Raw genomic sequence first — 26,651 nt, 5'->3', positions numbered from 1 at the left:
AGCTTCGGGGCGGGGGCCTAAAAACCCTAAACTGAAGAATTTGCCAATTTCTGTGGTATGAATACTCCCACCACGGCTGATTTCAAGCTACCTATGTGATGTCACTGAACGTGGAGCTGGGAGGAGATGAACACAATGGCCTCTCGCGATCAGCCAGAGCGAGCCAGCTCCAGCACCCGGCTGAAGAGCTGACCCGCCTTTGGCCTTTGCTTCTGCTGTTCCCTCTCTGTGGAATACCCTTCCTCTCTCTCCTTGGTGAACTCCTACTGATCCTGCGAGGCCCAGTTAAGCATCTGCTTCCCTGTCAAGCCTGCCTCCAATTTCCCACCTTCCACCAGCCCCTCGGCACCTAGCGTCTCCTTCTGCTGTGCCCCATGGCCATCTGTCCGGGCCTGTGACGGCACAAGCCTGCGGGATGAGCTGGACATGGAGAAGCAGACCAGACACGATGGGGGATCCTTGAGGGCAGGGCCTCAGTGTCAGTCACCTTGAGACACTCAGCTGAGCACAGGTGCTGGTAAGGAATGTTAACCAGGTTCTGGATGAATAAAGGAACAGTTAGAGGCCTGCAGGGCTGCAGGATGAGGCTGACGCACACCGCGGGAGCTTGTTCCAGTGATGGGATGGTCAGCGATGCTGTCCAGCGATGCTGGAAGAGTCCACCCAGAGTCCCAGTGAGGTCCATCTGGCTCTGAGGCACGGCGGCTGGGTGCTGGTGCCCCTTTGGCACAGGTATCTCTTTATTCTGCTGATCTCAGGCCACTACTAATTATCCAAATGGGTTTAAATGGCCCTAAATATTCTCAGAGCTTGGACAGGACCCATCTGGAACCTGCAGGTGGGCTGGCCCGGCTGACAGTGACCTCAGCGTGGATGCTGGGGGCATCCAAAGTGACGATTGGTGTTGTGGTGTGAGGCCTGAGACACAAGCACGGAAGCGCAGGCTGGGAGCTGAGGGTCGTCCTCATAACAACAGCTAATACTCCTATGGCTCTTCACACGAACTGGGCACTGCTCTCGGCACTTTATCTTATTGACTCATTGAGCCCTCACAACAATCCTAGGAGGTAGAAGCCATTCTCATGCCCATTTTGTAGAGGAAGAAACTGAGGCAGGAAGGTTAAATGACTTCCCCGAGGTCTCACGGCCAGTAAGCAAGGGGGCTTGTGTTCACACTGGCGGGTTCTGGAGTCCCTGCCCTTAGTCACAACACGACCTCACTTCTCACAGTGGGCTGGCCACCAAGACATCTCTGTGCCCTTGCCTGGCCACACCTGCAGCCTTAGGAGGCAAGTCCAGGCTGGATCCCCTCTAGGTGCAGCACCTGTGTCCACCAGGCTAGACCTTGTCCCGAGGGAGTCCCGCCCTGCCCCGCGCAGGGGCCCAGAGGTACATTACCAGGGTGGTGAAGATGAAGTGGTAGTACTCGGTCATCATGCCCATGGCCATGGCCTGCGGGAAAGCAGAACATAAGCGATCTGCAGGGACACCCAAGAAGCCCCGTGCCCCTCGCCACCCCAGGGGTCAGGACTCGGGGGCAGGACAGACTGGTGGTGGGGAGGGGGGTGGCTGGCCGCTTGGAGCAGGATGCTCTCTGAGACCACCTCCCAGCAGTGACAATGACTGGGTGGCTCTCACATAGGAGCGTGCAACAGAGTCACTTGGGACAGCTCAAAAGGCAGAATCTTGGGCCACACTCTCCAAAGGTCCCAGATTCCGCAGAGCTGGGCGAGGCCGGGTTGTCCGCCTTTTCAGTAAGCACATCTGGGCCTGCCACACTCAGGAAGATGTGACGGACTCAGCCCCAGACTGCTCCCAGGTGCCTGGACTCTGCCTTGCTGAGCTCACCATCCTGGCTCCAGAGAGGGGCGTGCGGGGGCCTGGCCCCCACCAGCCCAGCCTCTCCCGGAAGGGCTGACACATCCCTGCTTCCCAGGGCCTGGGCGACCAGGAAGCAGGCCACGCAGCTGTGGTGGAATTACTACACACCATCCTGAAGTCTACGTAATATATATTTTATGTATTTTATGAGAAGCCTATAATCTATAATACTAATGACTATAATGCATTTTCTACAGAGTTCTTCAGAATGCTGGGCCCACAAAGTGCTCTGAGGGAAAAATGTCACTGGGTCAAGTACACTTTGAAAACGCTGTGCATTCTCTCCCCCTCTTGGAGATTCACAACCCACATCCACGCGTTCAAGGCTCCGAGCCGTCCTCAGCAACTGGACAGGTTTACCTCGGTTTAGCTCAGTGTTTTGCTGAGCACAGAATCTTCATTTGTAATTCAGAAGTTTTCAAGTCAGACAGACCTGGGAGTAAATGCCGACTTCCTGCTGGATGAGCTCCGGCCCATTTCTTTCCCCTACAGCCTCAGTTTGCTCACCTGTAAACTGGGCATGATAACCATCCCCGCCTCCCGGGGAGGCGGTCAATGAGGAGAGACGTGTGCCTGGCATAGAGGAACGCCTCGGCAAACCGAGGTTGCGGTTGTCATTATTATTCTGTCACACATGCTGGGAAGAGAAGGGACACACCGGACATGGTTGGCTGGGAAAGGGAGGGTTAAGGGACTTCTGGGAAGCGTGTGTCTGTTCCACAGCGACTTTGCAGATGCCCCCCACCCAGGGCGGACTGCGTGCCGGGCACTGCGATGAACTCTCTCCCTGCCTCGTCTCACTGAGTCCTCTGTAACTGGATGAGGTGGGGATTTTTCACTCTATCTGCAGAGCATACCCGATGGCTCCGGGACCACGTGCCCTAGGACGCGCGACACGCAAGGACAGAGCAAGATTCAAACTCTCAAACGAGCTTTCAACCACTGTGTGAGGGAGCCGGGGACGGGGCTCCCTCCGGAGGGAGTCAGAGGCTGCCAGTTGGCTTGGGCATCCCTTACAGGACCCAAGTGGAGGGTGGGACCCGAGCCCTCCCGCCAGGCCTTGAACCTGCTCCCGGTCCCTGCTCAGCACCTCTCCTCCTGCACGCCCTGTATCCCCTCCCTGCCACCTGCATCTCACTGGGTCATGTGTCGAAGCCCCACAGAGTGCCTCCTCCAAGCACTGGGGACGCTTTGTGGGACCACAGAATTGCCTTTTACACAAAGCGCTGGCTCAAATCAGAGCGGCTCTGGTTTCCTCTGTGGCCGCCTCAGAGGAGGCTGTGGGTGATTTCACTGTTTATTTTTCAGGTGGCCGGCAGAGCTTGCTCCTGTTCCCTGCATGCCATGCTGGGCTGTGTCTGGGAACGGGGGCCCCTCCAGGACTGAGAGCTTCTCTCCTCCTTGACTGTCACTGCAGAGCTGAGCAGATGGTGCGAGGAACCCCGATAAACCTCCTGCGATAGGAGAGTAACACCGAGTGCCGGGGGCTACGTGGAGTTAGTCACCGGAAGAGGTGGTGAGTCACCCGGGGGCTGTCCCCGGGACTCCAGGGCTCTCTGTGCCTCCCAAAATGTTCCATCCTGTGTGGCTTCAGGCCCTTTCGACAGCCCCTGCCTCCCACCTGCAGGAGATGGTATGGAAACCGGCACTGACTCAGCACCCTCCGTGCACCAGGCCTGGCTGTGGCAGCTCATGCATCTCATTCCATCCGCGTGCCAACTTGGAGTGTGTCCATTTTTGCTGCCAGTGAAACCGAGGCTCCGAGAGGCAAAAGGACCACTCGAGTTCACATGGCCAGAAAGAGGCGGACTAGGAGTCAAACTTTAATCTGGCCCCCATCACGCCTGAATTTGGGAAAAGGGAGTTGGGAGAAGCTGCAGGCAGATCCCAACCATTCCTCGTGCGGGTCAGCGCTCACGCACCTGCTTGAGGATCTGGGCAGCCATGGTGTGGCTGCAGTCGAAGATGATGCGGAATTCCCTGCCTCGCTTCATCTCCTTGAGCAAGGGGCGCGAGTCGTCAGAGTCGAGGGGGAGCTGGCGGATCTTTAGGCGGATGTTGTATCTCGAGGGGGCCATGATGAGCTCCTGCAGTCGGATGAGCCCTGAGAGGCACCGGGGCACAAAAGACACACATGTGCACATATTATACACAGCTGTGGGCATGCACAGACTCATAGGCATACATGCGCCTGTGGCCACGGGTCTGCAGACATGCGTGAACATGGATACGAGGCCCACGGAGACACGTGCATGTGCACGGACATGTCCAGACATAGGTGCCAGCACACTCAGGCACAGACATGTGCACACAGCTGTACAGGTCTGCACGTGCATGTGGAAGTGTGTGCCCATACAGACACATGTTTACATGCATGTTGATGTGAACAGGACATACAGTTGGTCTATAAACATATGTGTACATAGGTGGATAAAGTCATGTGCACACACAGATACGTGTACACACAAGTGGGTCCCAAAGTAGGCACAGACAGACAGCACATTCCCACTGACCACACCCACTGGCTCCTTGCTAACCCAGAACTGGGGTAGAGACTTATGGAGCCTGAACCAGAGGCCACCCCTCTTCATCCCCCCACCCCCTGCAACTTTGTGAGGCACGGGACATAATCATCCTAAACATCCTTAGCAACCTGCTTCCAAGACATGGGCACCAGTGGTGGCTCCGGGCTCAAGTGTACCAACTGTTGGACTGAGAAAGGCCAAGTGGTATTTGTGTCCAGTCCCTCCCACCCCCTGCCTTCCAGGACAGGCTGCCTCAGTAGGCCTTTCCCATTCATCCAGGCTCAAACGCAATCACCTCCTCCATGAAGCCCACCCCTCCTGCTCTGTCCAGTCAAGATTTTCCTACCCAAGAGCCCCCTCCAGCTCAGTGGCCTCCTCCCTCAGCACTAGCCCCCTCTGGCCTCATCCCATTCCCCTCATCCTGCCACAAGCTCCTTCACGTTGGGGGTCGGGTCCCCCTAGCCCCCAGCACAGGGCCTGGCCCTTAGGTGATGCTCCACACAAATTCCCATAATTGGATTGACTTGCTGTTTTTTTTCTCCCCACACTGAAAGTTCCATCCTCCACCTTGGCATTTTGCAAAACCACTTAATCTGGGGACTTCCAGGGAAAACTGAATGTCACTTCCTGGAGACAAATGGCTTGCTTAGGTCTAATTAAGTTCATTTCCGTCCCTGTTTCAAGGTCCATTCTTGCTGACTCCTCTCTCTTTAGCCGGAGCAAGCCTGCAGGCTGCTCTTTGTGCCCCACCCTCTGCAGGGAGGGGCTGAGCCAGCCTGGGGCCAGGATCCCAAGCAGACCATCCCCTCCCACCCGCTGGGCCTCCTGCTGGTACGCAGGGCTCAGCGTCCGGGCTGCATTGTCCACTCAGCCATGCTCCATGCCCCCACTAACAACACTCTGGTTTTCCTTTGGGGAACAACTCCTTTCCCTCTCTCAGGCCGTATGACTCAGGAGGGATCTCTCTCCAGCTCTAGAGGCACAGAGTGCGGCCCCAGCCTGGCCAGTGAGCACACACATTCCTCTAGGCAGGGGTACGGGCTTAGAGATGGACATGTGACACCAGTTGGCCCTACTGCCAGGAAATGTGCTAGAGAAACTGGTAACAGATACTCCTTTATCCATTTAACCCCAAACAGGGAGGAAGTAAGCATGGGGGTCACCACATAGAACCTGGGAATGATTCTAACAGAGCAGAATTCGGAGAGGACACAGAGAGAGAAAATAAATCCTGATAAGACCCATTTGAGACTCTGGATCAAACGGTACCTGAAGCTAAAATACTCCTGAACTTTCCAGTAAAGGCAGCCAACAAAATCCCCTCCCTTGCCACCCCTTCCCGCCTTTTTTTGCGTAAGCTAGTTTGCACCGGATAAAAGTTTGCAATCAACCATTACAGGGTCCTCTCTTTGGAGAGAGTCCCCCCAACACAGCCAGCCCACTTCAGAAGCCTTCCAGCAGAGAAGCCCGGTCCCTAAGCCATTTATGGTGCACACGCCTGGGTCTGCTCAGCCTCTCATTCCTGCTCCTGGAGGCTGGATGTCAGGAAAGCAATTTAATTGGTGTCCTTCGCTGCACTCTGCTGGAGTGGACAGAGATGGACCCCTGTGACCTATGGCTCCCAAAGAGCTCCCAACAAGCTCTACCCTGGCTGTGGGCACCCGGAGTCCCCTGTCCCTGGAAGGTCTCAGACCCAGCTGCACGGCTGGGAGAGGGCCCTGGAGTCTGGTCTGGATCAACAGGGGCCTCAGTGCCTTCTAACGCTGATGGGGAGCAGGAGGAGGATGTCGGTTGACCCGAGCCCTGGAGGGAGGGGCCCCAAGCTCCCCCCAAACACACACCCAGCCTTGCCCCACTAAACTAACCCCAGGAATTCTTAGTTTGGCTGAATGATGTTCCCCCGCTCACACCTGTGACCCCGCGAGGCCCTGAGTGCACACTTTGCTCCCATTCTCTCGGGTTTTAGACTCATGCACGGCATCAGCAGACACGTGGGCTTTGGGGACCCAGGACATGAGGACAGGGACAGCATGGATGCTGGAGCAGAGGCCACCAGAGTCCTCTTGTCAGCCAAGTGCAGTGCCCCGTGTAACACGGAGTGACCCACATTCTCCAGCAGCAAATGTCAGGCCTCCTTCCCATCAGTGTATTCCCGAGGGAGACCGGGGCTCATGCCGGCGCACCCAGCAGAGGGGCCGGCTCTTTGTGCGCCTGAGATGAGCCTTCCTTCCCGGCTGCCTCCCTAATCAATCTCTCTCAGAATATCTGCAGTGAATCACGGTTGTTAGAATCACGCTTTTCACTTACAAAGCACTTCTGCAATCATTACGCTATTTAACCATCTCCCTGTCCTAGAGGCATGTAGAATGGCGACTTCTGTTCCAGTGTTACAGATAAAGAAACCTATAGAGGTGAAGTGACCCTCCCAAGGTTTTGCAACATGCTAGCAATGGGGTCAAAATTTGAGATCCAATCTTTTGGCTCCTGGGCGGGGGCCGTCCCTCCACCCGGCTTTTCCTAAGCTCCTTGCTTTCACTCTCGATATGAGTTTGTCTTTGTGCAGATTAGGGGTGCAGCAAAGCTCACAGGGCAAACACTGTTGGTTCCTGTAATAATCATTCTTGATATTCTGTAACTGATGACTTGGCATCCTGAAATCATGGGCCCAATGAATGGCCAAAGTTGTTTACGTCGCTATCAACTCTGCGTTTTCACCGGCACACGGAAGTCATACTATACACCATCCGACCACAAACCCAACATCTGTGTTTTGCTTCCTGCCCAACAGGGGATGTCCCCACCTAACAACTTCTGCCATTGTTGCACAAAAGCTCGTACTCGTGGTTTCCCCTCGCTCTTGCCTCCTGCTCAGCCCTGGTGCTTCTCCATGTGTCCCTGCATGCTGTGGTGTGCCCCTTCCTGTTTCTAGGGAACTGTCAGTAACAACTCTCCTTTCAGTGGCATTGATCTCTCCATGTCATCACTCAGTCATACCTATCCATGAAATCCCAGGTACATTTTAAAACAATGCCCCCTGGGGGAGATTGCAGTGATGACCCCCATTCTTCACGCCTCCCTATATCTACCCCCTTTGCCATGTAACTTTGCAGTGCCCTCCAATCATGGGCAGGTGGGCTGCCCCACTCGTGACACTGGGCTCAACCATGTGGTCTGCTTTGGCCAATGGGGTATTAGCAGGCATGACACAAGCAGACTCTTGAAATGGAAATTGCACACTGGGTTCATTCTTTTGTGCCTCTGCCACTGTCATGACAACATGCCTGGGCTAGCCTGCCCGAGGATGAGAGACATGTGGAGGAGAGCCCAGTTGCCTCTGCCACCTTAGCCAAGGCCAGTCTAGATGAACCAACAGTCAGCCAACCCCTAGGCAGGTGAGTAATCCAGCTGAGACCAGAACAACCGCCTAGCCAAGCTCAGTCAATCATCAACTCCGAAGACTTGTGAGCTAAATAAGTGATTATTATTTTAAGCCACTAAGTTTTTGGGCTGGTTTATCACACAGAATTACTGTGGAAATAGATAACTGAGGTACCCTCTTTAGCATGCTAAGAGAGCGATGATTTTATTTGGGTGGCAATGTGCCATTCCCAAGAGATGACTCGTGATTGGCAAGAACCACTCCTGTTTGATTGTGGTTAGGGTCGTTTGTGGGGACAAACTCATTGAGCCGTAAAGAGTGGTCTGCTAGAAGGTTCTGAGACAGATTTTCCTCCCTAATAAGAGGCATGAGTCATATTAAGAAAAATCCCTTTGGCTGTTCCCTCTTTTCTTTCTATTTCCCGGAGTGTCATCATGTGAGGTTGTGATGCTCGGAGCTGCAGCAACTCCATTGTGACTATGAGGGGGGAAGTTGAGAGAGCTGCAGTGATATTGACCCAGCACCCCGACTCTGTTGAGCTGCTAAACCAGCCCCAGAAAGGCCCGTCTCCAGACTTCTTGTCAGGGAGATAACTAAGTGGCCATTGCTCAAGTCACTTTGAGTTGGGTTGACTGTTACTTGCTGCCAAAACATCCTAATGGACACACCCCCGCAAAGCAAACACAGCCAAAGCCCGCTATAATGTGCTTCCCACTCTGTGGGGCTGATGACCACAAGTTTTCCTGTCCCCTTGAAATACCCTGATTCTGGGAGCACATTTCTTACTACCCACTATTCATCATCGAAGTTATATTACTGTTTGTCTGAGTCCAACTTTGAATCCTTAGTACCAAGTGTCCTCTTGACCAGACCACCTCCATCATGGACTCCCCTAGGTTTCGAAATGTTCATTGAACTGAATTAAATTGAATTGAAACAAATTGAAAATCAAGTTGAATTAAACTATAATTAAATATTGCGGGAAAGTGTGCTGGGCACTGGTAAGGGTGAAGAGATGGAGGTGTTATCCCACCTTTCTTTGAGAAGTTAATTGTATTGTGGGGGAGTGAGTGCCCACCCAGAGGGCACTGGTCATTCCAGGCCACCGGAACTAAGACTAAAGTGACATGTACACACAGTCAGAGCTAAAGGCACCCGAGGAGAGGAAACTCCAGACCTTAGCATCGGCTCTGCTTGATCTCACTGGTATGGCATCCATCTTCAGGCCACAGCACAGCATCTTTTCCTCTGCAAAGCCTCTGCCTCCACCCCCATGCAGCCCAGAGGCCCCAGGACTGCTGGGCAGTGGTTTATGCCAGTGACTGCTCTGACCCCTCTGTGCCCCTGACACCCTCGCTACATATTTTTGATATCGCCCGCTCACACCGATTCTTCTCTTCCATCCAAGTTCTCTTCCAAGCAGCCCCTCAAATTCAGGCCTCCTTTGTTCCTGCCTGGACCCATATGGCCGCCTCCACTTCATCTTCTTGCTCCAGGCTCTCCCTCTACCCTTCCCTGTGCATTGCTGTCAGAGCCGCTTTCTAGAACTCTGCTTTCATTATTCTCCTTCTTTGCTCGACAACACTCAGGGGTCCTTGGCTGCTTACAAGATGAAGTCTGGCCTCTGAAGCTGGACAGCAGAGACCTTGCACAGCCTGATACATTGTCTATCTGACCTTTCCCTCCCACCCTCCCTACTTGAATCCTCTCCCCCAGCCAGGCCTCCACCTGGAATGCCCTCGCGACTCCCCCCTCCCTCCACCCACCCTCAAGGCCCAGCTCATGTCTCTCCTCCTCTGGTGAGCCAGCCCAGGCCAACCGGGGCCATGCAGCTTCCTCTCCCCAGGGGCCTTTAGTTCTGACTTGTGTACATGTCACTGGATTCTTAGTTCTGATGACCTGGAATGACCGGTGACCTCTGGGTGGGCACTTACTCTACCAGAATATATTAACTTCTCAAAGAAAGATGGGATAACCACATCCTGAAGTCTTCTTCCTCACCGGTGCCCAACACACACTTTCCTTAAAAATTTAATTATAGTTTATTTCAACTTGACTTTCAATTTGATTCAATTCAATTTGATTCAGTTCACCAAACATTTAAAGACATCTACATTGTCGCAGGCCCTGTGCTAAATCCTGGAGGCACAGAAGGCTCATGGAGGCAGAAACAGGCTCAGAGACAATCATTCATAGTGGTACGTTAAGACAGAAGAACCCACAGGGCTGCAGGCACACTGGAGGTGACTTGGAGGCGGGCAGCAGCGCCCCTTAATGGCAGAGACCTCTTGCTGGGGGCCCTGAGCTGGGGTCGGGGTCCCTGCCCTCCGCAGTCTTCTGCCTGGTGCCTTGGGTGTAGCAGGAGCTCAATAGATGCGTGAAGAATACTGAGTTAAATAAGCAACTTGCGCATTGTCTTTTCTGAGGGATTCTCTCCCTGCTATTCCCGCTTCCCATTAGGAGGTAATCAAGAGCTGACAGCAAATCACAGGCAGCGGAGAGCTGGAGGGCTCTTTCCAGGCTGGATGCTGGAGCTCTTGACTTGACACGTGGGCAGAGCAGGGCCAGACGGGGTTAAGTGACTTGCCAAGGTCACTCTCTCTTAAGAGGCCAGGCTAAGAAACATCTTGGGACTCAAGTCCTTGGAAAGAGAGAGGAGGAAACAGCTCTGTGCTACCCAGCTAGTAATCGTCAGAGCCGGCACACGTGTACCAGCCTGTTGGAGTCCAAAGCTGGTGCTCGTAGCCACATGGAGCCGATGTGTTTGCTGCAGATGGGAATGCGTGAGCGTAGGAGTTCAGGCAGGTACAGGCTCGGCTGTGCAGGTGCTCAGGTGGGTGCTGAGTGCAGATTTAGCATGCTGCTGGGGTGGAGGTGGGAGTGTGGGGAGGGGGTGACGCAGGTGTGAAGCAGGTGGAGCTGAGTGAGATGCAGGTGGGGCTGGTGTGCACTGGGCTGCGGGTGAGATGCTGGTGTGACTGGATGAAACTTGGGTGTGAGTGTGGACCTTCTCCCCAGGGGCAGCTGAGTTGGGCGAGCAGAGGAGAGCCCGCTCCTGGGACTCTACCCCCCTCACCCCCTGCCCTCGGCCCTGTCCGACCTGGCTACCCACCTGTGCTGTCGTCATAGACCACGGTGGCCGACCGCCACTTGAGGTACTGGACCAGGTCGAGGATGGCATGGCTGAGAGAGGCATAGTCGGGATAGAGGTTCACGTAGAAGGTGTCCTTGTTGTCCAGCGGGTGGTGCTTCCAGCGCAGCTGGATGTGGGGCACCTCCAGGGCATTGCAGATGGACTGGACGGCATTGGTGCAGGAGCCCTGTGATGGCCCGAAGATCGCCACCACACCCAGCGCCAGCTGGTCACAGGCTGCAGCAAAGGGAGGGAGGAAGGACAGCACAGGTCAGTGCTGGGCCTCATCAGGCAGCTGGGGGCTGCAGGCATGGAGGGGCCGTGATCTTGCTGATCCCACAAACATGTGGGAAAAACAGCAACCGGAACCCTCTGACGGTGGACGGTTGATGATCTCTCTGAATCTCAGCTTCCAGATCTGGAAACCAGGGTTGCAATAGCACCCGCCTCATGAAATCACAGGAAGGTCAAATAAAATAATGCACAGAAGACCCTCAGCACAGTGCTCACGCAGGACGCCATCATCAGTGTGCCTGGCATCGCCAGCTCTGTGCCCGGCCCTGTTCTGGGGGGAAATGGAGAAACAAACAGGAACGAAACACCTACCTGGCTGCAGATGACTCTTAAACCTCCAGCCCCGACCTGTTTCCTAAAATCCAGCCTGTATATCTCACCTCTCGCTCAACATCGCCATTTGGAGGTTTAAGACGCATCTCAGACCTAACGCGCCCGAAACGTAACCCCTCTTCACCTCCCAGCCTCCCCCATCTCAGTAAACGGCAGCTCCACTGTCCCAGGGCCGTATGTCCCAAATCCTGGCTTTGTCTGGACTCCTCTCCTTCTCTCATACCCCACATCCCAATCCATCAGCAACTCCTGTTGCTTCCCCTTCGGAATACATCAGAACCTGACCACTGCTCACCACCCCCACCCTGGTCCAGGCCACCATCGATCGTCTTTCGTTTGGATTAGTGCAGAAGCCTCTTCACTGGTTCCAGCTCGCTCAGTAACCCTGTCTACTGTCTATTCTGTGCTTAGCAGCTGGAGTGAGACTTTCACAGCCTAAGGGTGATCACATCACTCCTTTGCTCCAAGGGTTCCTGTTTCACCCAGTGTAAAAGCCAAAGTACTTACAGTGACTGACGAGGCCCTGCTTATGGCAGCTCCTCCCCACCCCTGTCCCCATCACCAACACCACATTTCTGGCTTTGTCTCCCATCCTTTCTCAGAACACTCAAGGCCCACTGGCTTCCATGATGTCCTCAAACCCACTAAGCACACTCCTGCCGCAGGGCCTTTGCACTTGCTGTCCTCTCTGGCTGGAATGCTCTTCCCTCAGTATCCACATGACTCCCTCCCTCCCTTCAGGTCGGTCTCTGCATCTGTGTGTCTTATTAGAGTCATCACTGCCCAATCTATAACAACAAGCCCCGCCCAGCCACACTCCCTAAACCCCATACCCTGCTTTGTTTCTTTGTCTATTAAATGACCACTAGAAGCCCTGTTCATTTGTTGATTTTCTCCTCCCACTAGAATGCAAGCTCCGAGGAGGCAAGGGCTGGATCTATGCGGTTTATTGCCGTATCCAGAGTGCTTAAAACTGCTCTGAGCAGGTGCTTTGTCAACATTTGCCAAGTGAGTGAATGCTGCGCCCCTGCTTTCTAGCAGTTCATATTCTTGGGGGAGGCCCGAGGGCTCAGGCAGGTCAGACAGCAGATGCTGCTGGAAGGGCAAACATCAGTGGACACAGCAGAGCATTAAATGAGCGGAGCCAGGGCAGCTGAGGCTAAAAGGGAGGGCATGGGCTCACGCAGGAATGGTGCCTAAAGAGCGATAAAGAGGGACTCTCAGGGGCCTACGGGGGAGGGCTCCCCATGAACGACAGCCCTTTTCTCTGGCAACTTCTCTAATTTTCCTCTAGGCTCCACTGCCTTTTCCACTCCCGACCCATGACTTAGACCCTGGGCCCGCTGCTCACTGGCCTCCCCCAGGAGATCTCCCAGCACTGAGAAGGGGCACTTTCCTGCTGAAACTGGACCTGGGAGGACGTAAGATCTGGGGGTGCAGCAGCCGCCTTGTGCTCACAAAGAAAGCACGGTGCTTGTCCATGAATGGAGTTGGTGCAGAAGGGAGCGAGCCATGAGAGAGAAAGAAATATGAGCCCCAAGCAGGTGGAACTCTGGACTTTGGTTACACGGACCAAGACATCCTCTTTTGGCTTAAGCTGGTTAGGATTTGGTTTTCTGACACTGGCAAACAGAAAAGCCCTAACTGCCCCATCAAAAGAGCATCAGCAACCTCACCAGCCTGTGGCCATGGGAATAACACTACATGTACATGGATGAACCCACATGCACATGGATGAACACAGATGCACACAGATGAACATATGATGCATGTAGGAGGAGGCAAGACAGAGCCTAAGCACAGATACGCTGTGGATTCAGACATGACCTGGCTGCCGCAAGGGCCTCTGGGAATGACCTCCTGGGCTCAGGCCCACCCCTAAGATTTGCAGGGCCCAGGGCCAGAGTACAAATGAAGGCCCACATATTATGCGGCTGAATAGTCAAATGTAAGGCAAGCTAACAGAACTGTTACATAAAACACGCCCTTTCCTCCTTCCTTGATGGCTAGACCTTCACAGCAACCTGCAAAGTCAGGTGAGGATGGAGACTTCTCATCCACAGTGACGTGGGGAGGGGTGGCACCAGCCCCATCCTGCCCCCTTCTCCTTGGCCACCGCCTCCGCCCTGAACTATAAGGGATCTTACACTCTCCATGTGGACGCCCCATGCCTTATGTCAGAGTTCTGTCCACACCCTCTGTAAACAGCTGTGCCTCTGGTCACCGCTAGTGACAATGACAGCATGGCTGTCCCTCTGGAGTTCAGCCCAGGGAAGAGGCTCATGCAGGCCTGGAGGTGGGCTCAGGGCCAACTGGACAGGTAATTCGGGGTTCTAGGTACTTGGAGAAAAGACTAGAAGGGCTGGGCGCAGGCTCCTGGTGGCAAGCTTCCTTGATCCCATTGATGTCCTGTCCTGGGAGGAGATGCTGATCAGAGGACAGTGAGGGCAGCACCTTCAGGCCCTGGGAAGGGGTCCTCTCACCTGGGCTAAGGGTGGGACCACGGAGCCCAAAATACACGGTGGTTTCAAATCTCTCAAAACAGGCTGTCTTCAGGGTATTTTTCCCCTCCACTGACATCCACCCCCTCCTCCCTCCCTGCCTCCTGGGAATAAGAGATATACATTGTAGTTGTTTTTCTGGAGGCTTGTACTTCCCTCAAGAACACTAGAGAATGCCGCCTATGGCTCAGGTGAAAGGTGCAGCGTCCTGGGGATGGAGCGCTTACTGCTAGGAGTCTGCTGGAAGCACCTGGAACATGGGACAGGACAGCCATGTGTGGGAAGTGTCAGGGCCAGCATGGAGGGTATCTCCTGGGTGACCAGGATTCCTCATAGCCGATGCCAAATGCAGGAGAGGATGCACAGCGGGACACATGGCGCCTTCCTGGTGCTCCTGCAGTGTGGGTCTGGAGGCCACATCGGGGAAGAGCTGCTTTGTCTGCTATGGCCACCTGAGAGCCAACAACCACGGGCCACACTCTGTGTGGGATAAACCCAGCGATAATAAATGCTTCAAAAATAGGAACTCTGGGTTTTCTGGTGAATTGTCCAATTTGCAGATAATTCTCTTTTTTCAGGACCTTCGCCCCAAAGAGGCCAGGCCCTGACCTGTACTCTCGCGGCCCGTTCACACTGTTCTTCTGCTGTCTGGGTGTGTGGAGTGTTTCTCCAACCACTTTGTCCCCTTAAGAGCAGGTGCTCCCTGAGGGAAGAGACCACATGCGGGTCACTTTGTGGCCATGGAGGCTGGATACCAAGATGGAGGAGATGGTGACAGTAAGTGACAGCATCCAGGCCTGGTCACTCCCTCTTGCCTAAGCCTGAGGAGGTAGGCACCCTATAAAATCTCTAGGGTTCCCTCATATTCTACCCCTTGCCTCTGTTTAGAACCTTCTAGCTGTCCTCTGATGTCTCTGGTACCTGTCCCATCGCTTCCTGTCTCTACTCTCTTTCTTTTCCCTCTAGGATCTTCCAGTAGATGACCTGGTTGAATGACTGTGTGCCTCATGCTCTCCCACTACCACCTCCAAGAATCTGTCTTTTGGATTTTCCCCTTTGATCTATGCCTTGAAGCAGGCAATCAAATGCTGCCCTGCCATCCCCACCTGCACCCAGCACAGCCTCTTGGGTTGTGCCTCCTGCCCAGACCCAAGGTCTGGGTATCTGTTTGACTGAGGCAAGAGAGGGTGGACCAACCACAAATTGTGGTGATGCAAAGGGTTGTAAGAGTGACCTTGAAGGAAGTGATTTGGGTTTTGACATCGATTATGAGGATAATGATAAAAGTAACTGTCATGATGGTTGTGAGGATGAGGACCATATTGTGAGACTGTTGATGATAATGGTGATGGTGTTGATGAAGGCGGAATTGATGATAATGTTGATGTTGTTGACATAATGATGGGATTGGCGAGGATAATCATGACAGCAATGGTGATGATGACGGCAGGAATGATGATGGGGATGTGAGCATGGATGAGAGAGGAGGTGATAACAATGTTGATGGTGATGACAGTAATAGTGGTGATGATGTTGGCATTGATGAGATTGGTGATGCTGAAGACGTCACTGTCATGGCAGTGATAGTGATGATGATAGTAGGCGTGGCGACGGTGGTGTTGATATTAAGAGTGGAGGAGGCACCACTGGGGATGGTGATGACAGTAAGTGTGGTGATGGTGTATTGGTGTTGAGAGTGGTGACAATAGTGGTGACATGATGATGATGACCACACTGAGTTTCATTCTGCCGGAGATGCCGTGATTGGATCTCACTGTTGGTGGCTGGAGACGTTAGTCCTGCCCTTCACCTGTCTCTTCTCCTTGGCCTCTCTCCACATCCCCTTTCCTGCCTCCTCCATGTTCTTTCCACCCTCTGAGGATCTTCCAGTCTGGAAGGACACTGTTTCCCCAAATGGACCAGGGCAGAGGTTACGGCAGCAGCAGCAGCTTTATCTCCAGATGTTTCCAGGGCAGCAGCCAACCCTCATTCTGGCAGCCTTGAGCACATACTGCAGTAATTACATTATTTGTGGCTTCAATTTTGAATCCATTTTCTGGTCATTTTACAGTAACTCAGTGGTTCGCAGTCATTGCAGGAGCGCACAGCCTGAATGCAGTCCCCCCACCCCTTTCCATGGCAATTGTACTCAGAGCAGAAATTATCCCAATCAATTTACGTCTTAAAAGGAATTGAGCAGCCCAGAGAATAAGTGAAGGCAGAGGAGCCTGGGGAGCGCTGGGCCGGCTCCAGGCCCGTTCCGGTCAGGCTTGGAAGAAAATGCAAACGCGCTCTGGGTTGCTGGCTCAGGTGCTGCCTGGCAGTCACTCATCTTTTAATTTTCCACAAAACATTTTAAGATAAGGACATAAGTGAAAGTCCTTTTTAATGGGGAAAGGCCTCCTGGGCCTCATGTGGAGGGAAGGACTGATTCAACCAGAGCTGGCAGGGCAGGCACTGCCAGGCTCTGTGCCTCTGCATCTCCTTGCCCCTCGTGGCCCGAGGTGCCTGGATCCAGCTGGTGGGAAAGAGAGTGGTGACCGGAACCTCTGCCTAGGGAAAATAAATGATCATTGGGTTTATTAGAAGGAGGCCCAAGTTCACCCCCTTGGAAGACTCCTCATGATGCTCCTGAGAAATGCAGTTTAGAAAACCAAAAAACAAAAGAAAAATCAAGGAACATGGGGTTCCCTGAGGGATGGAGGGTGCCCAGTGGGGAGCATGATCCCACAGCAGAACTTCGTCTGGGGTCAGATAGCAGTGCTTCCAACCACAGCAGGGGCCTATCTGAGGTGCATTAGCAGAGGGAGGTTAAGGGAGAGCGAAGGCAGAGAGAAGCTACTTAAATTTTTTTTTATTGAAGTAGAACCCAACATAATAAAGTGCACTAATTTGAGGCACAGACGTCTATGAATTTTTACATATAACTGCACTCATGTGACTAATACGTGAATCAGGATCTAGATATTTCCAACATCTAGAACGTTGTCTCCTCCCCCTTCCAGTTAACACCCGCTGTGTGCTCCTTCCCTCTTCCTCTCTGAGAGGTGCCCACTGTTCGTTCACTCAACAGTCTATCTGTAAGGCTCATCCATGATGCTGTGTGTAGCAAGAGTCTGTCCTTTTTAATTTGCTGATTCAAATTCCATTGTGTAATTATACCCCAATCTATCCATTCTCCTGTTGATGGACCTTTAATTTATTTCCCACTTTTGGCTGTTATCAATAACGTGGCTGGGAACATCCTTGTAGGCATACATTTAGCTTTAGTAGATACTTCCAAACAGTTGTCCTGAGAAGCTGAACCAGTATTCACTCCCACCAGCATTTCAGAGAAAAACATAAACCTCCACCACTGCCTCCCACCATACACAGAAAATCAATTAGAGATAGATCATAGAGCTAACAATGAAAGAGAAAACAGAGCTTCTACAGGAAAACATAGGAGAATATCTTCATGACCTTAGGATAGACAAAAACAGAGCACAAAAGGCATTAACCATAATGGAAAATATTGATAAATTGGACTTGTTTAAATTAAGAACTTTGCTCCTCAAAAGATGCTACTAAGCATGGGAAAAGGCAACTTATCTGTAATAGATAGATGCGATACATACAGCCAACCAAGTTCTCTTATCCACAATATATAAAAGACTCCTACAAATCAATAAGGAAACGGCAAGCAACTCAATTTTTAAAAGTGGTGGAAAGGCCCCAAAGGCACTCCCGGAAAGAGAAGACTCAAATGATCTATTAGCATATGAAAAGACGCTCCACATCTCTGGTCATCAGGGAAATACAAAATAAAACCACAGACACCCACTACATAAACCACCAAATGGTCAAACTTTAAAAACAAAACAGACTTCATCAAGAGTTAGTGAAGATGTGGGGCAATTTGCAACAGCCGCCCACTGCTGGAGGGTGTGCAGACCAGGGCAGCAAATTTGGAACAAGTTTGGCTGAATACATATACATCCTGTGACCTCACACCTCCTGCCCTAGGTACATACCCATGAGTGCGTCAAGAGACGTCACCAGAATGTTCACAGCAGCACTACTCTATGGCCCCAAATGGAAACAACTCAAATCTGCAACAGTAAATTTGATTTTTAAATACCATGGTATATTCCTATAATGGAACACTAGCCAACAACGAAGAACAATAGATACTGTTATATTCCACAACAGAGATGAACCTCACGGACATATTGGAGACTGAAAGAAGCAAGACTCAGAAAAGTACACATTGGTATTCTATTTATGTAAAGCTCAAAGACAGTGTATGGCACCGGCAGTCAGAAAAATGACTCTCTGATGCAGCAGTGAAAAGGCAGAGGGATGTGTAATCTAGTGGGAGAGATGGATAATGATCACAGGATTACGCACACACACAAACACACACACACAGGGGTCAGGGTTCTGAAAGAAAAATCCGGTGTAATAAGATGGAAGCAAGGAGGCCTGACCTCATCCAGGGAGTTGGGGAGGGCTCCCCTGAGAGGAGGAGGAGGAGTTAGCCAGACAAAAGGCAGGGCAGAGGTGGGATGGGGAAAGGGAATTACAAGCAGAGGGAACAGCATGTGCAAAAGTCCTGAGGCTGGAGGAAGTATGGCCCCCTGAGGATGGCAGGTATGGCTAAAACCCAGAGGCTGAGGGAGCAAGCGGCACGTATGTGGCTGGGAGGCCACCTTGGGGCTAGACTGGATGGGCCCTCATGGGCTCTGATGATGATTTGGGGAAAGAATCTTGGGACACACCATCCAGGTTGTAAGCAAACAAGTCACGTGACCTGGTATAGAGTGGGAGGGGGCTGTGGCTTTGGCTGCTTGGACCAGTCTGGCTGGACCATCCAGAGCTGGGTGTTTCTATGTCAAGCTGCTCACCCACCACCTGGCAGTTCCACAAAGCGGGGCTGTCAGTTCCTCCTGGAGGAAGTGCCTTGGAAGGCTCTGAAGCTCCACCCCGGGCTCGCTGCTGGCTGGGGAAGGTCCCTGCGCTGAATCGCAGGTGCATCACTAGATTTACCATCTTATTTTAGTGATTTTTAGAAAAAATGGACAGAAGACCCAGCCTAGCCCTTTGGGGCGGTTGTGCCCACGTGGCCCTCTGTGTTCTGGTGCTAGGTGTCTGTCCTGTGTCCTGACCTTTTTACTGAGCAGTTTTGATTGAGTTCAGTCATGTTCTAGATGGACGAGGCCTGGCAGAGGGGGCCAGCACGGGCTCTCCACAGGGAGGTGGATGCCTGACTGCACAGCGTTGGCCACAGGGCATGCTGGGGAGGGAGCGGGGAGGACACGGGCAGGGAGGAGGGCATGACGGCATGGGGAGAAGGGTGATGGGCAAAGGACAACTCTTTGAGGCTAACAGGACGAGGTGCCTCTAGTCTGCCTGCAGGTTGGCTCTGAGACTCAGGGCAGTGGCCTGAAAAACGTCAGCAGTAACTGTGTTGAACGTCAGGGACCCTCTGACCTGCAGCGCACAGAACAAGGAGGAGCAGGGCAGGTGGGAGAGGGGCCAGCAGTGGGAAAGTGCCTGTCGATGTGAGGCCCTGCCTTGAAGGCTCAGGTCATGGACAGCAAGGCAGCCAACGTAATAAGAGCAAAGTCCGATATGGCACTTCCTACGTGCCAGACACTGTTCTCAGTATTTCACGGAGGTGTGACCATTTCATAGATGAGACACTTGAGGCAGAGGGTATTTTGTCCAAGGTCACACAACCAGTACCAGAGTGGACAGGGTGCAAGTCCAGGCGGCCTGGCTCCAAGCCCACACTGTACTGCCTTTCTGTGCTGAGACGTTCACCCGCAACAGGGCTTCGGAAAACAGAGCCAGCAGCAGGCGGCACCTTGGCAGTCTGCACCTGGGAGCCCAGGGGACCTGAATTAGCTACTAGGAACCCCTTAGGAAGACCAAGTGTCCCCTGTGGACGGCCCTCAGTCTTCCCAAGATGCATGAATGATGTTGTCCCTAAGCTCAGCTGACAGGGGTCTTGGGAAATGACGCTCAGGTTCCCGTGCCCTATTCTCTCACCATTCAGTCATTGATTCACTCAACAATCATTTCATCGAGCGCTTTCTATATGCCAGTCTTTTAGGTGCCAGGGCTATATCGGTCAACAAGACAGACTTCTTCTCAGTGATGTTGCAGAGAAGGGGAAAGACACTAAACACACACAATTATTTAATTACAAATTGTGATAAGGGACTTGAAGGAGAAAAACAAGCTTATAATAGGAAGCACGACCTAATCTTCCCTGGGAACGGATTCTTTAGGCCTGAGATTTTTAAATGGAGTGACATGGAACTCCAGGGTTCTATGGAAGCTATTTCCAGAGTTATCTAAGCCTTTAAGTTAATTTCAATTATAAACGACATTTTTTCTTTTCTTTCTTCTTCTTCTTTTTTCTCTTGCTGAGGAAGATTCACCCTGAGCTAATCTCTTTTGCCAATCTTCCTCTATTTCATATGTGGGTCACTGCCACAGCATGGCCACTGACAAGTGGTATAGGTCTGCACCCGGAAACCAAATCTGTGAACCCAGGTCACTGAAGTGGAGCATACAGAACTTAACCACTAGGCCACCAGGCTAGTCCCCTTAACTACATTTTTTTAGAACAGTAACAAAAGAGTACCCTTGTATCCTCAAATGTGCTATATACTACATTGGAAACTGCTAGCTCATTCAGGTATTGACAAGTTACCCTGGTTGTTTTTTTTGTGTGTGAGGATCTTGGAATAAAATTTTCCAGTCCCCTCTGTGCAGTTGTTGGAGTTTATTGTAACTATGTCACTAATGAGGAAGGATGCAGCCCCACATTTGTTCTTATTTTTAAAAATTCAAGTGTGGGGAAAACTGCTTAATTTTTTACTTTAACTTTTATTTTAATTTTTAAAATTTTTAAATTTTAACCTACTACAATTTATTTTTATGAATTACGATTTTCTTGTTATTTTGCAGCAACAAAATAGGAAAACATATTGGACACTGAGGCCAATGTCAGACTTCGAGAATTCAAGCGTCAGACTTCATAGTCTCTGGGGTCAAATTGTTGTAGTCATAGAAGGAGCTTCATTGTTTTTAGTAAGTCTTTTTACGGCAAGTAAATGTTGCATATTTGAATCTACATATTATCTGTTCTATATGTGATTTAAATATTGATATTCTGGGTAGGATTTCAATTAAAGAAAAAAATAAGTCTGAAAAACATCCGCTTCAGTTCAGAAGTCTTGGAGACCTGGGCTGGCCTCCTTATTGGTACCTCCCTAGCCTCTTCTCAGCCCCCACCCTTCACCCCCCACCTCCCTCCCAGGGCCTCTCATTTCCTCATGGCTTCTGCCAGTGGCCTGGGAACTCTTGATGAACAACCCGCCGCTCCTAAAGGATAACGCAGCCTAAGCTGAATTGGGACTGAAGCAGGTCCTGAAACCAGGCAGCAAAAGCTCTAAGCCCCAAACCCATCCCAAGCTTTGGCCCGTTTTCAGGACCTCGGACAGCGAACGCATCCCTACCCCGCCCCAGGCGAAGAGAGCCGTCGGCCGCCGCACACTCACCCTTCTTGGTGGCCTCGAAGCTGTCATGGAAGTGAATCCTCTGGATGTCGTAGGTCAAGGTTGTGTTGGGCAGCAAAGTCCTGTTCCTGTTGATGATGTTGGCAGAAAATCGAAAGGCATGCTCCTCGGCGTTCATGACCTGGGCATTGGGGCCGTCTGCATACTCAAAGATTCCTCCTGCGAGAGATGGGCAAAATTGTGTGTGCTGGAGAAGCGGGGGAGGCATGCTAACAAAGATGTTTGGCTCAGAAGGTGTTATGGACAAGATTTCTCCCCTCCAAATGTTCAATAGTATCCTAGATAATTCTCATACATAGAAATTGTGCTGGAGCATAAGAAATATGAAAATCCTCCTAGTTCATTTCACTCAGCTGGCAAATTCCTGATAACAGAGACTAAGAGACAGAGCCAAAATAAAATGACCAATTTAATAACATTGCTATGAAAATTCCCCATTGAGTGCTGGCAAGTAGCATCTACCAGAATGTCACAAGGTTAACATACCATGACCACGTGGAGTTGTGTCTCAGGAATGGAAGGGTGGTTCAATATAAAGAAATCTATGAATATCATTCCATCACATCAATAGTTCAAAGGGGAAAAAAATACGATCAACTCACAAAATTCAGGAAGCCATTCGATAAAATCCAATATCTACTGCTGTTAAGAATGCTTAATAAACTAGCACCAGAACAGACACTTCCTTGAAGCATCTTGAGCTCAAATCAGCCTTTAATAGCACACTAGTGGTGAAACACCAGAGGTATTCTCATTAAAGAAAAGAAAGGGGAGGGCAAAGGTTCACACCAAACCACTAACCAATGAAATAAGAAAGGAAAAGAATTTGGAGGCACACCTCTTGGAAAGAAAAAACAATCTTATTTGCAAATGATATATACGCTTTCCTTAAAAACCCTTAAAATAAGCCCTAAATATGAAAAGTAGTAAAAACTAGTAGGACAGTCAACTTAAATGACCAGTGAGCACAAATTAATAGTGTTTCTTTATATCAGCAATAATCAGTAAGAAAACTTAATGGCAAAAGGATTTCCTTTACAACATCAACAAAAAAAATATTAAATAACTAATAATAAACCAAAGAAGTGTGCGATTCTGGTATTAAAGATGACAAAAACACCTTAAGTGAGAGAGAAAAGAGTAAACTCGAATGGGGAGGTGTGTCGTGTTTCTGGATAGTGAAGTTCAGGGACAGAAATGTCAGTTTTCTCCAAATTAGTTTTTCGGTTTAATGCAGATCCAATCATAATCATAGAAGGATCTTTCTTTTACTTGAAAAAAATGACTGTAAAATGCATCTGAAGACTAAACAGGAGCTAGCAGCCTAAAAAGAGATGGGAGGTGACTTGCACTGCCAGATTTAAAATATATCGTAAAGCCAACTAATTAAAACCATGTCCTAATGGCATATGAAAATACAGATAGATCAATGGAAGGAGATAAAAGCCCCCAGAAAGAGATTCAAGGAGAGATAAGTATTTAAGACATGATAAAGGTGGCTATTTCCAGCCAGTAAGTAAAGGATGAATTATTCATTAATTGTGCTGAGACAATTATTCAATTATTTGGGAGAAATTTAAATTAGATTCCAATCCTAAGTCATATATCAAAATAAGTTCCAGATGGATTAAAGATTAAACAGCAAGAAAGTAAGGGAAGGAGGAAAGAAAACACTTTAAAGGAGCAAAAAACAATATATAGGTGAGCATTAAACCATTTGAGGTCGAGGAAGCCTTTCCAGGCCTTTCAATAAAGTCAGGAGCCATAGGAGAAAGATTGATGGCTCCACAGAAATAACAGAAAACTAGTATACATCCAAACTACCATAAACAAAATTAAATGGCAAACAACAAACTCAGAAAAAATATTTGTAACATATATGGCCGTATAAAGGTTGATGTTCTTATTTCATAAAGAGCACTTAAAACTCAACAAAAAAGACAAATACTCCAATAGAAAAATGTGCAAAGGACAAGATAGATGTTTCACAGCAGAAAAAAAGAATACAAAGGAGCTATTAATGTACGAAGCTATGTGTAATCTCTCTAATCATCAAATAAACTCAATTTAATGATTTAGTGAGGTGTCATTTTCTCGCCTGTCCCATTGGCAAACATATAAAATAAACTATAACACTCAGCTTTGCAGCGGGTGTTTGGGCTCAGATACCCTGTTGGTAGAAGTGGGATCAGGTACACCCCGCCTTCCTCCGTAGCCATTAGAAATACACCAAAAGCCTTAAAAATGCTCCTCTCTTTGGCTCAGTATTTCAGTTTCTAGGAATTGACTCCAACAGCAACTACGGGCACACAGATCATGTGTGGGGAGGAAGATGTACAGACGTCCGACACCCGTTGGACAGAGAAACAGTAGGTAAATTCTCATTTGCTATATATTTCCATGTAATAGCAAAAATTTAACGATTTGGGAAATGTCCATGATATATTTTTAAGTGAGAAATAAATATAAAGCAGGAGATGCAGCGTGACCCCATGTTAGAAGAGGAGGACATTTTATCCCTGACATAGAATGGAAGGAAACATTTCAAAGCGACACAGGTGAATAATCCAATGTGGTAGATTTCTGACTTTGTTCTTTCTGCTTGCTAGATTTTCCAAATACGTCTTTATTCTTTTTAAAAATCAATTAAGAAATTGCAGAAAATTCCCCTTGTTGTAAGTGTATAATGATTTTTAGTAAATTTACTGCATTTTCTGACTGTCACCACGATCCAGCTGCTAAACATTTCCATTGCCCCGACAGATCCCTTGAGGCCACTTACAGTCCATCATTGTTTTCACCCCCAGCCCCAGGCAACCACTAATTTACTCTCTGTCTCCAGAGATTTGTCTTTTCTCGACATTTCATATAAATGGAATCATGCAATATGTGGTCCTCTGTATCTGGCTTCTTTCACTTAGCATAATGTTTTTGAGGTTTATCCGTGTTGTAGCTTGTATCACTACTTCATTCTCTTTTATTGGTAAATAATATTACTTTCTATGGATGTTGTTGTCGTTAGTGCCGTCAAATCGATTCTGACGCCTAGCGACCGTGTGTACAGCAGAGTGGAAACCTGCCTGGTCTTTCTTTGCTCCATCCTCTCATCTTCTGGCGCTCTATCAGACAATGTTCCACTGCTATTCACAGGATTTTCATGGCCAGTGTTTTTGGAAATAGTGGCCAGGTCCTTCTTCCTAGTCTGTCTAGTCTGGAAGCTCCACTGAAACCTGTCCACTGTGGGTGACCCTGCCGGTATTTGAAACAGCGCTGGCACAGCTTTCAGCAACACGCAGCCGCCACAGTATGACAACTGACAGACGGGTTTCTATGGATCTACCACATTTTATTTACCCATTCACCACCAGTGAACAAATAAATCTGCCCCTCTCACCCCCCGCCCAGTACTCCAGCAGGCTTAAATTTGTAACAAATAGTGTGTAAGCATGTGAGTCTGTGTGGGTGTGCATAAACATGCTGAGCACACGCAAAATAAAATGAGAAGAATGCATCTCAAAATGTTAAGAGGGGTTTTCTCTGAGTGGTAGGATTATGAGTGACTTTAATTTCCTTCTTTTGTGTTGTTCTGTAGTTTCAAAAAGTTCTGCAGTGAACATGTGTTATATTTCTAATCAGAAAAGCCATCATGTGATTGTGTGTACGTATTCAAAGGAAAATAAATGATCAAAATACCATATGATCTGGTAATTCCATTTCTAGGGATATAAATTTAGAAAAAGAGAGAGAGAAACATATTTATGTATAAAGATATTCTTGACAAAATATTGAAAAAATTGGAAACAACTTAATGTCCAAAAGTAGAAGATTACTTAATATATTAAAACCCACTCAACAACTTGCAGGCATTAGCAGTCAAAGTACAGGATGGCATGATATAGTGTCTGGGTTTTGCTTCGAAATAACATGGAAGGGGTGGATGGAAAGGGGGTGTATCAGGCAGGAGGGTCCATGGGTTGCTGGCTGATGGGGCTGGGTGGTGGGTACATGGAAATTCATTATACCATTCTCCCTAAGTGTATATGACAGACATTCTCTATAATAAAACATTCATTAAAATCATATAAATAAGACAAAAATAACAAACACTGGTAGCACAATCAGAAATAAGACACAATTACTATTACTTGCAGATGCTTATTACTGTCCTCTTAAAAACTCAAGAGAATCAGAAGAAAACCTGGTGGAAACTAAACACAGCTCATCAAAGGGCCAGCATACAAATACAGAAAAACATACAGCTTTCCCATCTAGTAGCAATAAACAGTGAGGAATTATAAGGAAAAAAAGAGACCCTATTCACAAAAGCAACAATGAAAAAATAAAATACTTTACAATAAACTTGCAATTCCTATATCCAGAAAACTACAAAACTTTACTGAGGGTCGTAAAAGAAGACTTGAATAAATGGCGGGACATAACTTTCTCCTGGAAGGGAAGGCTCCATATTGTAAAGGTGTCAGTTCTCCTTAAATTAATTTATAAATTTAATGCAATTCCAATTAAAATCAAAAAGGACACACCAGAAGGGCATACACCAAAATTTTAACCGAGGTTCTTTCTAGAAAGTAAAAAGATAATGGATTGCTTTTGCTTAGTGCTTTTTTTTCCCCAAGTCCTCTGCATCAAGCGAGAGCTTTGGTAATAAGGAAAAAAGCTTTTAAAAAACGCTCTTAAAGAATACTTAATGACAGAGAAAATGCTCATTCTCCTTCCCCACCAAGCAACAGAACCATATTACAGAATGATACCTAGTTATCAAACAAAAAGCACATATCTATAGAAAAAAGACTGGAAGGATTTGTACCAACCTGTTACCAGGGGGTATCTTTAGGTAGAAAGGGTTTGTGGATACTTTTAATCTTGCTCTTTGTAGTGTCTTGATTTTTCCAAATTATTTACAATAAACACGTATTATTTTTATCTTAAAATGTAAGAATTAGAAAGAAGATTCTTCCAAGAGAGCGGGGGAGAGGTCTGGTCATTACCGACCCCCATCCCAAATGAGGTTCAAAG

The 26,651-nt window shown here is 49.3% G+C and overlaps 1 protein-coding gene across 4 annotated transcripts in view; it reads right to left on the bottom strand.

Annotated features, from left to right (window-relative positions):
• Window positions 1-26,651, bottom strand: part of GRIK3 (glutamate ionotropic receptor kainate type subunit 3) — a 215,776-nt gene that overhangs the window by 67,064 nt on the left and 122,061 nt on the right. For all 4 annotated transcript variants that reach the window (XM_070594339.1, XM_070594350.1, XM_070594328.1 and 1 more), the window contains exons 2-5: window positions 21,600-21,776; window positions 10,898-11,155; window positions 3,804-3,985; window positions 1,399-1,452 (exon numbers count right to left, since the gene is read on the bottom strand). In XM_070594339.1, coding sequence (XP_070450440.1) covers window positions 1,399-1,452; window positions 3,804-3,985; window positions 10,898-11,155; window positions 21,600-21,776 — 671 coding nt within the window. The remainder of the gene's footprint in view (window positions 1-1,398; window positions 1,453-3,803; window positions 3,986-10,897; window positions 11,156-21,599; window positions 21,777-26,651) is intronic.

Source organism: Equus przewalskii, chromosome 2 (assembly GCF_037783145.1).
Source record: "Equus przewalskii isolate Varuska chromosome 2, EquPr2, whole genome shotgun sequence".
Classification (NCBI taxonomy): domain Eukaryota; kingdom Metazoa; phylum Chordata; class Mammalia; order Perissodactyla; family Equidae; genus Equus; species Equus przewalskii.
Note: the sequence above shows the minus strand (reverse complement) of the source record. Positions and strands in the feature narration are given on the sequence as shown.